At 37.2% G+C, this 12,338-nt stretch overlaps 1 protein-coding gene across 14 annotated transcripts in view; it reads left to right on the top strand.

Moving 5' to 3' along the window:
• VPS13B (vacuolar protein sorting 13 homolog B) overlaps positions 1–12,338 on the top strand; it is a 931,639-nt gene that overhangs the window by 86,251 nt on the left and 833,050 nt on the right. For all 14 annotated transcript variants that reach the window (XM_077809935.1, XM_077809942.1, XM_077809940.1 and 11 more), the window contains one exon: positions 11,726–11,846. In XM_077809935.1, the coding sequence (XP_077666061.1) occupies positions 11,726–11,846 (121 nt within the window). The remainder of the gene's footprint in view (positions 1–11,725; positions 11,847–12,338) is intronic.

Here is a 12,338-nt window from a genome sequence, read left to right as displayed (position 1 = left end):
CTTCATATGGAGCTCTTGCGCTTTGAATTTGCACAGTTCCTTAATCTGCATTAATTTTAAGAGTGGAGAAGACCCTGATGCTGATCTTCTTTAAAATGTTAATGGTTGGGAAGAGGGTAATCTTCTAACAATATGTTAGTATCTGTGAATTTCATTACATTGGGGGGTTCTGTGAACACCAGTCAAGAGAGCGAAAAGGTAGCTAGAAAACTTTCTAGGTTGTGAGCTCTGTGGGACAGGTAGTCAGTGTTTCATTATTTTCCTTTTAGTGCTTACTACAGTGAGTTCATTGACTAGGGCTTTTAGGCGCTAGTGTAATACAAATAATAAATATTATGAATTTTTAAAAAGTGTTGTTGTTTTTTAAGGCTAACCATCAGAAAAAGCTTCCCGAATCATTAGGAAGAGTTATTTCTTTGGAATAGTCTCCTAATGGAAGTTGCGGAAACCCCATATTTGAAGACATGCATTATTTTTATAGTTTTATTTTGATTTTGACAATTAAAAGGCACTTACCACATGTTCTAGGTGGCCTGATATATTTAAAAAAAAAACACAGCAAATATAACAAATATCACTACTCCAGTAGACGACCTAGCTCCCATATAATCAAATCCAAAAGAGTCAACAGGTTTACAATATAAATCACCCTCTCCAAAAAGAAAAAATAACCTTCAGGCAAGTCAACCCTATCAAAGAGCCGAGACAAGTAAGTGGACTTTGACAAATTTTGGATATTGCTGACCAAAGTGAGAATGAATTCAAAATCAAAGGGCTCTAATGGAGTACAGCCCATCTTATCTATCTGTGCTTCTGTGGACCTTATCACCACAGTTTTTGAGAAGCTAGCAGCTCCCTCTCTTGTAAACAAAGAGATGTTGCACTCAGGTATCTGTGCTAATCAGAACAGTAACAGCACTGAACATAGCAGTCGTTCTCCCCAGAAACTGATGGGCGGCCAGGGCATTTCCCAGAGCACCAGTGCCATGTGTTCACTGCAAGCTACGTTACTTCCAAAGTGGGCTGCTGTGGCTGCATATGACATTGTCCTAATCTTTCAAACAGATTTAAATTATAGCACCATTTAGAGCACATTGCTGTAAATTAATATAGAGGTAATAAAAACATGGATCATGATAGTAAATTCTGGAGTCAAGAATAATGGATTCAACCTCCTGACCTGATGCAGATGGTAAAAAGTCTTTCTGGTCATTGTTGCCTCAATCAGATGACCTGATACAGTCTTTTCTAAACCCTTTGGTTGTTTACCTCAGCCTATGTTCCTAATTTATTCAGGCTGAGCCTTTGCCTCTTTATCCTCATCCATGCCCCCAGTCTTAACTAGACAATCATTAAGATACCACACCAATTGGCTCTGATGAGAAAGACATGGATATAATCATTGTACTAAAAGTACTTCAGAATGGGACTCCTTACTATCCCTTCTAATAGTCTGATATATATTTTGAAAAAAAGAGGTTATAAAATGGACCTTTGTGAAACCTCACGAGAGCGCTTTTGGGACCAAAATACAGTCACTCACAACAAGCTCCCCAGGGATCTCATGGAGAGAAAAGCAGCCATTCACGAGTTACTATGTCACTTCTGTCTTGATCTGCAGGTGAGTCAGCAGCATCTCTTTATTAAAGGCAACTCGATAGCTCTAAAATCAGTATGGGTACCTAAAACATCTACTGGAAGAGATTTAAAACTAGACTGGGTAATAGTGTAAGAAAATATGCTGTCATAAACAATCTAACTCTGGCATCGGGATAAATATCGAATTCATGACTTCGCAATAGTAATTTCCCAGTGGCCAGATTCCAGCCTGGATAATTATTTTCTATTTCCTTAAAGTTCCCCCTGCACTGTCAGTTAAAGATGTTCTCTCTTTCCCCTTCAAACAAACCATTATTACTGTTGTAGGCAAAACTGATGCCACATACAACCACTCTTGGGACAGAATTTCATTGTTGGCATACAATCTCTAAATCATTTTGGAACCCTTCAAGATAAAAGATGCTATATTCATTAGAATTTTGAAAGATGCTATGTTTGTTAGAGTTTTGAGTAACTTTAGCTCTTTTAATTTCAGGCTAAATAATCCTAATTTTGGCAATATTATGTCATAAATATTGACATCTTTTTAACCATATTGTTTACATAACAATCATATTTCATTCTATTATCTGTTAGCTTTTTCATATTTCATTCTATTATTTGTTAACTTCCAATAGTCAGACTGCTGTTAAAGTTCCCCAGAGCTCAAGTTTTACAGCAGTTAAGTTTATATCAAACAGATCAAAGCAAATGAATTTTCTATATCCTCTGTTTTTACTTGTTTATATTGCTTTTCATTAGAGCAGTAGTAAAATTTAGTCTGCATTTTTCAAGGTTTAGTTTGACTTCAGTATCTATTCCCAATAAAGCAGCTTTGCAAAATCTGTTTGCATGCCTTTTACCTTTGATAGGCGGAAAAGAGATATTTTATTCAAATAAGTATTCACCTTAGAAGAGTGGTCAGTTAAAATTTTGCAAGGGTGTAATAATAGAATCATAGAGTATCAGGGTTGGAAAGGACCTCAGGAGGTCATCTAGACCAACCCCCTGCTCAAAGCAGGACCAATCCCCAGTTAAATCATCCCCGCCATGGCTTTGTCAAGCCTGACCTTAAAAACTTCTAAGGAAGGGGATTCCACCACCTCCCTAGGTAACGCATTCCAGTGTTTCACCACCCTCCTAGTGACAAAGCTTTTTCTAATATCCAACCTAAACCTCCCCCACTGCAACTTGAGACCATTAGTCCTCGTTCTGTCATCTGCTACCACGGAGAACAGTCTAGATCCATCCTCTTTGGAACCCCCTTTCAGGTAGTTGAAAGCAGCTATCAAATCCTCCCTCATTCTTCACTTCTGCAGACTAAACAATCCCAGTTCCCTTAGCCTCTTCTCGTAAGTCATGTGTTCCAGTCCCCTAATAATTTTTGTTGACCTCCACTGGACTTTTTCCAATTTTTCCACATCCTTCTTGGACTGGACGCAGTACTCCAGATGGGGCCTTACCAATGTCGAATAGAGGGGAACGATCACGTCCATCGATCTGCTGGCAATAAAGTGCTCTATTCATGTATTTTTTGTATACATGCATCTACATTTTGACACATATATGGTAGTATTCTGTAGGAGACAATACCACCACTATATTTTTTTTTCTGCAGTGAAATCGTGCAGGTCATAACCAGTTTGACATAGATTTGTAACGGATCTTGAAATGATTCTTTGCTGAACTTCCCATGGGTAAGAGTGTTTAATTTTAACATACCCCTATCATTGGAAGCTATTTTGTGGAGCACCAACCTTCCTTCCATAAATAGGAACTGGGTTCATCATTTTGGGTTTCTGCAAGAAGTCTGGAAAGTAAATTAGATTTATTTTTCTAGAAATAATAACTGGAAGAGTAGCAAGAGGATGAGGGAGAAATTTGTTGGGGGTGGAGGAGGGAGAGAGTCAAAACAGTAACTTGAAACAACCTACCTATATAAGTGTGCAAGCAGGTTTCTGTAAAGTAGCTAGACAGACTGTGTCAGTATGATTTTGCAGTGTAATACACAACTGGAATTGATTTTTTTACCACGATTCCCCCTATTTTAAAGAAATGACATTTTTACTTGGTTTCTTGAGAGCATAGGCCAATATTTGCAGAAATAATCATGTGATCCCCATGAGAAAACATTCTTCTCCCATGAAGTATTCTCAGTAGACATCTTGGAAGTCTTGCAAATTAAACAAAGCTTGTGTTGTGAAGCATGTTTTAAAATGGAAAAAAAAATCTCCTAAAATTAAAGCAAAAGAGTTGTCTGTTTTATTAAAAATATATAATAAACTATTGGGAAAAGGTTATAGTAAAATTCAGAGCACGTATTCTGATGCTGTCAAATATGGCTTGTATTTGACAAAATGGCAATAGCCATTTTATTTATCAAATATTTCAAATCAAATTTGACAGAACATTAATCTTAATTTATTAAATATGTCTCATGGATATTTTACTTATTACTTACACAGCATTAGAGATGCACGTGGTACTTTACAAAACATTAAAATGAGGTCCCTTCTCTGAAGAGCTTGTGGGTGGTACGGGGGAGGCCAGATTCTGAAAATGTTTATGTATGTGAGTAACTTTACGCATGTGAGGACTATATGCATGGGACTTGTAAGATCACCAGCCAAGTTAGGACAAGAACAACTTGAGTAGATTACATACTCTGGTGCTTGAATGGAGGAGAAGATAGGAAATAATAATTTTCCATATATTTACTTTCTAATTATATAAGTATGCCCAGTTTATTTGTGTTTAGGAACAAAATAGATATCTTCTTTATTTACACTAAAGATGCTCTTTATTATGTCCAGTATTGAAAGCAAACCTAAATTATTGTTAAAGGCCAGCATTATAAGTTATTTTTAGTAAATAATTATTGTTTCTCTGTAAAGATCAGCACTTAAAATACACTTTTTTGTCTTTTTATAATTTAGATAGCTATTGTTATAACTGATATTTGCAATCATTCCCATTATTAAAATGCAAATGCAGTTTACTAAACTTTGCAGCTAATGATATTTTAGAAATATATATTTTTTAAAAAGTGTTTCTTTAACTTTAAAATGTTTGTCATGTGGTGTGAGCTAGATTTATTAGACTGCAGTAGTTTTAGTGCATTTTGGCTGTGATGTTTATTATGACATCACTGTAATCTATATACAGTATGTGATTTCAGTTGGTTTCAGTGTTAAATATTTTCATAATTATGCTAGTTTTGGCAGTTCACTTGGAACGTTTTCTCTTTAATGAACGTGTTTTACTTCTGGGTAGATTAGACAGCCACATGTTTGAAAAATTAATAGCATGCTTTTAAAGTTAACATTGAGTAGAAGTGTATAACTACAGAACTTTTTTGAATGTAAGTAGAACTAAATAGAAATCTAGTTCCTGTAAGGTCATGGCCAGAGTAGTTGTCATCTAGTAATTAGAGTATGACATTTATTTTATAAAATATCAGTAGCTGTTGTGCAAGAAAAAATGTGTATTTTTTAAAAAAAATACATGCTATACAGAAACTGTTGGATAATTGTGGTTTCAGAGTAACAGCCGTGTTAGTCTGTATTCGCAAAAAGAAAAGGAGTACTTGTGGCACCTTAGAGACTAACCAATTTATTTGAGCATAAGCTTTCGTGAGCTACAGCCGATGAAGTGAGCTGTAGCTCACGAAAGCTTATGCTCAAATAAATTGGTTAGTCTCTAAGGTGCCACAAGTACTCCTTTTCTTTTTGGATAATTGTGTAGTTTAAGGAAACGAGTGCATATTAGCTAGCGCTAAATATAGTAGTACTTTCAAACATTATTGTATTATGTTGGATATTAGGAAAAACTAACTGTATCATGTTGGATACAAAAACTATTGTATCATGTTGGATATCAGATTAGATATTAGGAAAAACTTTTTCACTAGGAGAGTGGTGAAGCACTGGAATGGGTTACCTAGGGAGGTGGTGGAATCTCCTTCCTTAGAGGTTTTTAAGGTCAGGCTTGACAAAGCCGTGGCGGGGATGATTTAGTTGGGGAATGGCCCTGCTTCGAGCAGGGGGTTGGACTTGATGACCTACTGAGGTCCCTTCCAACCCTGATATTCTATGATTCTGTGATTGAGCTGTTTTTAAGCTGTAGCTAGATACATATTGTTACAAGTGTTCACATAGGTGGGAATAAAGTTGTGAGTGTTCCGTTAGAATTTCCTTATTAATAGTAATGTATAGTTATGTTTCCTAGGGTGGTGCTTGTGTATTATTTTTGTCACCATCCTGGAGCATATAGATATTATTTTGACTACCTTGTTAGATCCAACACACTGAACAAACTATTGCAGACTGTTCCCCTCTCAGCAAAGACTAATTGCTCAGTAAGTATTAAAATTAAAAACAAATGCAATATAACAAAAATATAATAAAATCTCAGAATCTTAAAATTTTTAATTCAAACAACAAATGACGGGATCCATTTTAAATAAAAAAAGATTGAAATTGGAGTTTATTCAGAAACAAAGGTCTTTTTCCTTAAAAAATAAACCTTACAGGATGAAAAAAGCTTTACAGAGCTTTTTATAAATGGAGAGGAATGAAATGAGACTGATTTAGGCATAAGCAAATTCTCTGTTGTGTAGGAGTCATGTTGCAAAAGTGCAATTGCCAGCAGACTTTGCATGTGCTGATGGGATCCTTGTATGACAGGTGGTTTGTGAGTGTGCACTGGTTAGTACAAGGCTGAAAAAGTAGAATTTGAATGTAGCTAGTATCAACACCATGTGTGGTTTAAAAAGAGGTAATGATAATTTAAAGACAATCTGGTTTTTTTACTGGTAACCAACTAACTATCACAGGGCAAGCATAATATGATCATAATGGTTCATATCAGTAATGAGTCCTTCCAAAACGTTCTGTGTAAATGGTAAGAGACAATGACTCTACCACATGCTAAGCAAAGAGGGGATCATGCTTATTGAGCTGTGTAGTCACCAGCGCATCTGTTGCTTTGGCAAGATCAAAAGATAAATAAAAATGCAGTGATTCATCAGAAAAACATTTTTGTACAGAATCTGAAACACAGTTTTCTAAGGAAAGGGCATGGTCAAAATAATGCCAAAATTCTTAACTTGAAATCTATGAATAAATTGTCCTCTACAAGTGAAGGAGATGAGCAAGCTTCCTGTTATAAAAGATCTCTACCTAACAGCAAAACTTTTGTCTTCTCAGTGTTGAGGATGTGAGAGGGCAGGTGTATCCAAGTGTCATTATTGCTCAGATATCCTTCCAAATCAGAATTTTCATTTGTAAGGTTCATGGACAAAAGAACAATATTGTACTGATGAGACTCTACAATATGTTGAGGTGCTGAACAACAGGTGTTAAAACAAAATCTTGGTGAGATGCTCTATTATCCATAATCACCAACTGATTCCTATCTTCTAATTTTGTCCAGAATCGCTGGAACATAATCCCAGACAATACCAGCAACATTCCTTAGTTGTTTATATGATTGATCAGCCATTACTGATCAATTATATAAAAAGATGGGAGGTCGCATATCACCCAAATGACCAGTTAATCCTAATTTAAGATCAACAGAAGATCACTTGTAATTTCTGCATGCGCAATCTCAACTCTAAAGAAATCTGAAACTCAGCTGGGAGCCATTGTAAATTCTGTATTTCCTGGAAACAAGTGTGTTTTTTGCATTCCCCTTTGGTGTCACTTATTCATAAAAATCCTTGGAGGGTTGAGAAAGACAGTCTTTGTCATCCTAGTTGGGCCATCATGGCTGCAATGAGCACTGTACAAAAAACGGGATCCAGCTGCCATCAAGAGTTCTCTTCTTTCTCATTTCCTTAAAGCTGTTAAGAGAAGTGCCACATCCAGACCTGCCAAAACATCTGTGAAATCTCACTCTGAAAAGCATATAGAAGTAGATCTTCAAATTGTGCACATTCCTAGTTTCCAGAAGGATTTGGGAAACTTTTTTCTTCACTGATAAGATGCTTGGAGAGTAGACATTATAGTGACCTCTAATTCTTCAGCAGAAAGTTTGAGATTTTGAAGAAATCAGGACCTTGCTCATAAGCTTCTGATAGATCAAGTTTCTATCCTTTTGTAGGCCATGAGGAAGGTGCAAGGTAGTAGGATCATATGCCGTATTAATAAGATTCGAGAAAATTTATTTTATTATTCTCTCCTATTTTCCCACATTTAGAATATCTTTTGTGTTTGTGACACAGAGATCCATTGGTGCCAGCTAGAAAACAGTTGACTACTCTGTTGAGATACAGAGGGCTGTTAGTGCCAGCTTGCAAAGGGTTCACTACTCTGGGTCAGCAACTCCTATCAGGCCTGACAAACTCACTGTACCCAACACATTGCTTTTGTTGCACTTATCCAAAAAGTGGCCTATAAGGTATCAAATGAGAGCTGATGACAAACTAGTCATTAATATCACTGTGAAATGTATGTTGTTATAAATATAAAGGGAAGGGTAAACCCCTTAAAAATCCCTCCTGGCCAGAGGAAAAATCCTTTCACCTGTAAAAGGTTAAGAAGCTAGGATAACCTCGCTGGCACCTGACCAAAATGACCAATGAGGAGACAAGATACTTTCAAAAGCTGGGAGGAGGGAGAAAAACAAAGGGTCTGTGTTTGTCTGTGTGATGCTTTTGTCGGGGACAGAACAGGAATGGAGTCTTAGAACTTAGTAAGTAATCTAGCTAGATATGCATTAGATTATGATTTCTTTAAATGGGTGAGAAATTAAGCTGTGCTGAGTAGAATGGATATTCCTGTCTGTGTCTTTTTGTAACTTAAGGTTTTGCCTAGAGGGATTCTCTGTGTTTTGAATCTAATTACCCTGTAAGGTATTTACCATCCTGATTTTACAGAGGTGATTCTTTTTTACTTTTTACTTCTATTTTAAAATTCTTCTTTTCAGAAACTGATTGCTTTTGCATTGTTCTTAAGATCCAAGGGTTTGGGTCTATGGTCACCTATGCAAATTGGTGAGGATTTTTACCAAACCTTCCCCAGGAAGTGGGGTGCAAGGGTTGGGAGGATTTTGGGGGGAAAGACGTTTCCAAACAACGCTTTCCTAATAAATAAACCCAGATAAATGTTTGGTGGTGGCAATGGAAGTCCAAGAGCAAAGGGTAAAATAGTTTGTACCTTGGGGAAGTTTTAAACTAAGCTGGTAAAACTAAGCTTAGGAGGTTTTCATGCAGGTCCCCACATCTGTACCCTAGAGTTCAGAGTGAAGAAGGAACCTTGACATATGTACTGACAATATATAAGAAAGTGTGTGTGTGTGTGTATGTATATGTGTGTATATATATATACATATACACACTGAAATTATGTTTTAAATTCTGTAACAAGGCAAAGGGGACAAACAGTTCTTCTGCCAGACTCTTATCTCTGTCTCTGGTGTAAATTAAGGACTATAAGGCAACACAATGGAAGCCCCATTTGCATGTGGAGCCAACAGAAAAAACAGGTTGACTGGGGGAGAGGTGAAGGGGTTTGTGTGTATGTGTGCGAGGGGGAAATGTGAAACCAGCATTGGGGAGCACACCAGAGAACCAGCCACAGCGGAGAAGAGTCTTATCTAGAAATACACTTCAAAGGAATATTTCAAAGATTTATTGAGCTATAAGAGGAAGGAACAAGGCCTCTTGTCCTTCACCGGGGAAGTAAAGAGGACGGTGCTTTTGGCATTCATGAAAGTTGCATCCTGGTCATGAGGGCTAGTGACGTTGGGAAGTTGCTTTAGGTGAGACATTGCTTTCGACCAGTGGTTCCCAAACTTGTTCCGCCGCTTGTGCAGGGAAAGCCCCTGGCAGGCCAGGCTGGTTTGTTTACCTGTCGTGTCCACATGTTTGGCCGATTGCGGCTCCCAGTGGCTGCAGTTCGCTGCTCCAGGCCAGTGGGAGCCGTGATCAGCCGAACTGGCGGACGCGGCAGGTAAACAAACCGGCCCAGCCCGCCAGGGGCTTTCCCTGCACAAGCGGCGGAACAAGTTTGGGAACCACTGCTTTAGACAAGGATTTAACTAAGCTTGGACCCTAAGGGAAGCATTTTATACCTTTTGTTTTACATGTAACCTGTTGTTCGTTATCTTTGCTCACTAGCTCTTAAGTTTATTTACAAAGATTAAGATTTATTTGTTTTCACTATAAGTAGATTCCGGTGCTGTGTTGTTATAAGGGACCTAATTCTGAGTTTTGCCAGTCAAACTGTCTTCAGAGACAGGCGTACCTGGTTATTTCTGGGAGTGTGCAGTGACGGGCTGGATACGATTGTCTCTAGTCTGCACAAGAGAGGGTGAGCTCTATGGAGTCCTGGAAGACTGTACTTATCAATGACCAGAGACTGTTCGTTTGAGGGAGCTGAGCTAGAGCAGGCATTAGGCAAATCTGCTTCACTCTAGGGGCGGGTGGTGGTGAGGTGTGTCTCAGCCCTGACTACTGCTGGAGAGCGTCACGGTGCTATCTTAAGTTTTATTTGTTACTAGGCTTTCTCTTCTGCCCTTTTAGCATTTGGGATTCATTTTTTCTGTAAAAGGCATATTCTTTCTTGTCCTCCTTATTTAGATGGGTCAGTATGCTAGTTGTTGATTTTAGGTTTTGTCATGTATTTAGTCTTCTTCCAGACTAAGTTGTTGGTAAATATTATCTCTTCCTTTCTTCCTGAAATGTTATCTCCATTTTGTGTCAATCAGGGAAATTGACATAAATAGTTTTTCTCCCTCTTCCAAATATGAAATGGAAAGGTTGTGGCATTCCCTTGACTGTCTTTACATCTCTTTAAGTTTTGTTTAGAGACAGACCTTTTCATAAGTTGGACATGCTTTTCATGTTGTCTGAGGAAACCTTGAAAAACCAAGAAATACAGGGTTAAGATCCCCTCATGTAATTCTTACAAGAACATTAAACAAGAAATGTTAGAAAATCCAGAAATACAGACTGAAGATGACACTTCTCACACAACATAACCACGCAATTTTAACTGTGTTGTAGCAGGAATGCCAACAGGAACTAGGAATGTCACCTCTCCATAAAACACTGCCACTTTTATTGCCCATTATAGTTTCTTAACAGGACTTGTGTTCATACACTCCAGCAACCCTTGTGATCTGGGCAGCATTATGATCCAGGACATATTGCTGCTGGTAGGCTCAGTTCACATCAGATAAAAAGGTTTAAGAATGGGTAAAGTACCCTGATCTCTCTATGGGAACCTCAGGGCAGGGATCACAGGCAGCAGAATTAAGGTTTTTTTTCTTCTTGTAATATTAGTATTCTTATGATAAGGCATTAACTATAATGTATTGGTTTTCTAAACACGAGTTTTGATGATAAACACACATTCTGGAAGGGCACAGGAGACACGACACAATAGTTGAGCCATTGCAACCCTAACTCCACATAACTAAGTTTTGTGTGTGTGAATTTTCTATGTTGCAAGTATTTATCGTTTAACATACATTTTTAACTCAGTTATTTTATGAGTGAGCCATGTTTTCTGTTGCCAAAGTGTTGAAGGTAAATCAGTCATATAAAAGCTTAAAGATGAGCAGTTACTTCAGGTTTGTTTATCTATTTTAGGGCAGTATTTGCTGTTTTAAGGGTCTGAGAGAATGTCTTGCTTCATGAGGCAGCTTTAATTAACTGTGGTAGAAAGGACATGACTCTGACATGTTGGAACTGTTCAAGATTGTTTCATGAGCAAACACTTAGGCTAATCCGATAAAGGTGGATAGTGTTTCTCACATTTATTTTTATAGTCTGTAGGGCTTTTTCTTTGATTTTTTCAGGAATGTTTTGTCTGAATTGCAGCTAATTACGGTCATCACTATAATGTGTGACTTTTGCTAAAACAAAACCAATCAATTAAATATTGGATTGATACTGTTTTTTATTTGCATTTCAAATCATCTGTTTTTTGCTTTCTAGTTAATCCCAAATTACTGTATAATTTATGGTTAAACACAAACTGTAGTGTACAAGGAACAATACTGGCAAAAATATTATATTTATCAAATCTAGCAATCATAAATCCCTTACATTCAGCTGCTCATCAGTTAATTTTTTTCTTCTTTGAATAATTCAGATTAATATTTGTTTGATTTCCAGGAAGACCATGAAAGCAGTGGTTCCAGTTCAACAAACCGCAGTACCACAGAGAGTGCAAAATCAGCAGTGAAACCACGACGAATCCAGCAAACTGCTCCTTCTGATCCTGATTTACCGCCAGGTAATGTACAACATACCTTTCATGAACTAGATTGTAATTGTTTATTTGTATGCTTTATATGGATTTTATAAATAAAATAGGTTAAAGGTTTATTAACTTGGGCCCAAATTTTCAAATCTGTGTGCTTAAAGTTAGGTGCATTAAATATATGTAGGCACCTAATAGTAGCCTGATGTTTCAGAAGTGCTGACCATCCACAAATTAGTCTGAGGTGAAAAGGATCTAGCAGTATTCCAAAACACAGCTAAATTAAAATAAAACTTTAACTTAAAGAAAAGACAAATCTTTTCCTGCTAATTCTTCGTAGGCCTTTGCACAAGGAATAGCGCTTTCTAGTTTTTCCAGTAATTTTGGCTGATGTACATCTGTGTGTTCAGGATGATAAAAGTTGAGAAGCTTATCTCAATATCTTATTTTCTTTGTCTTCTTACAAGGTTTTCAGTGTGTGCTAATGTGAATTTAAGAAATCATCCTCTTTTGTGCACATAGCAT

The sequence above is a fragment of the Eretmochelys imbricata genome, chromosome 2 (assembly GCF_965152235.1).
Source record: "Eretmochelys imbricata isolate rEreImb1 chromosome 2, rEreImb1.hap1, whole genome shotgun sequence".
Classification (NCBI taxonomy): Eukaryota; Metazoa; Chordata; order Testudines; family Cheloniidae; genus Eretmochelys; species Eretmochelys imbricata.
This window is presented reverse-complemented; position numbering and strand designations above follow the sequence as displayed.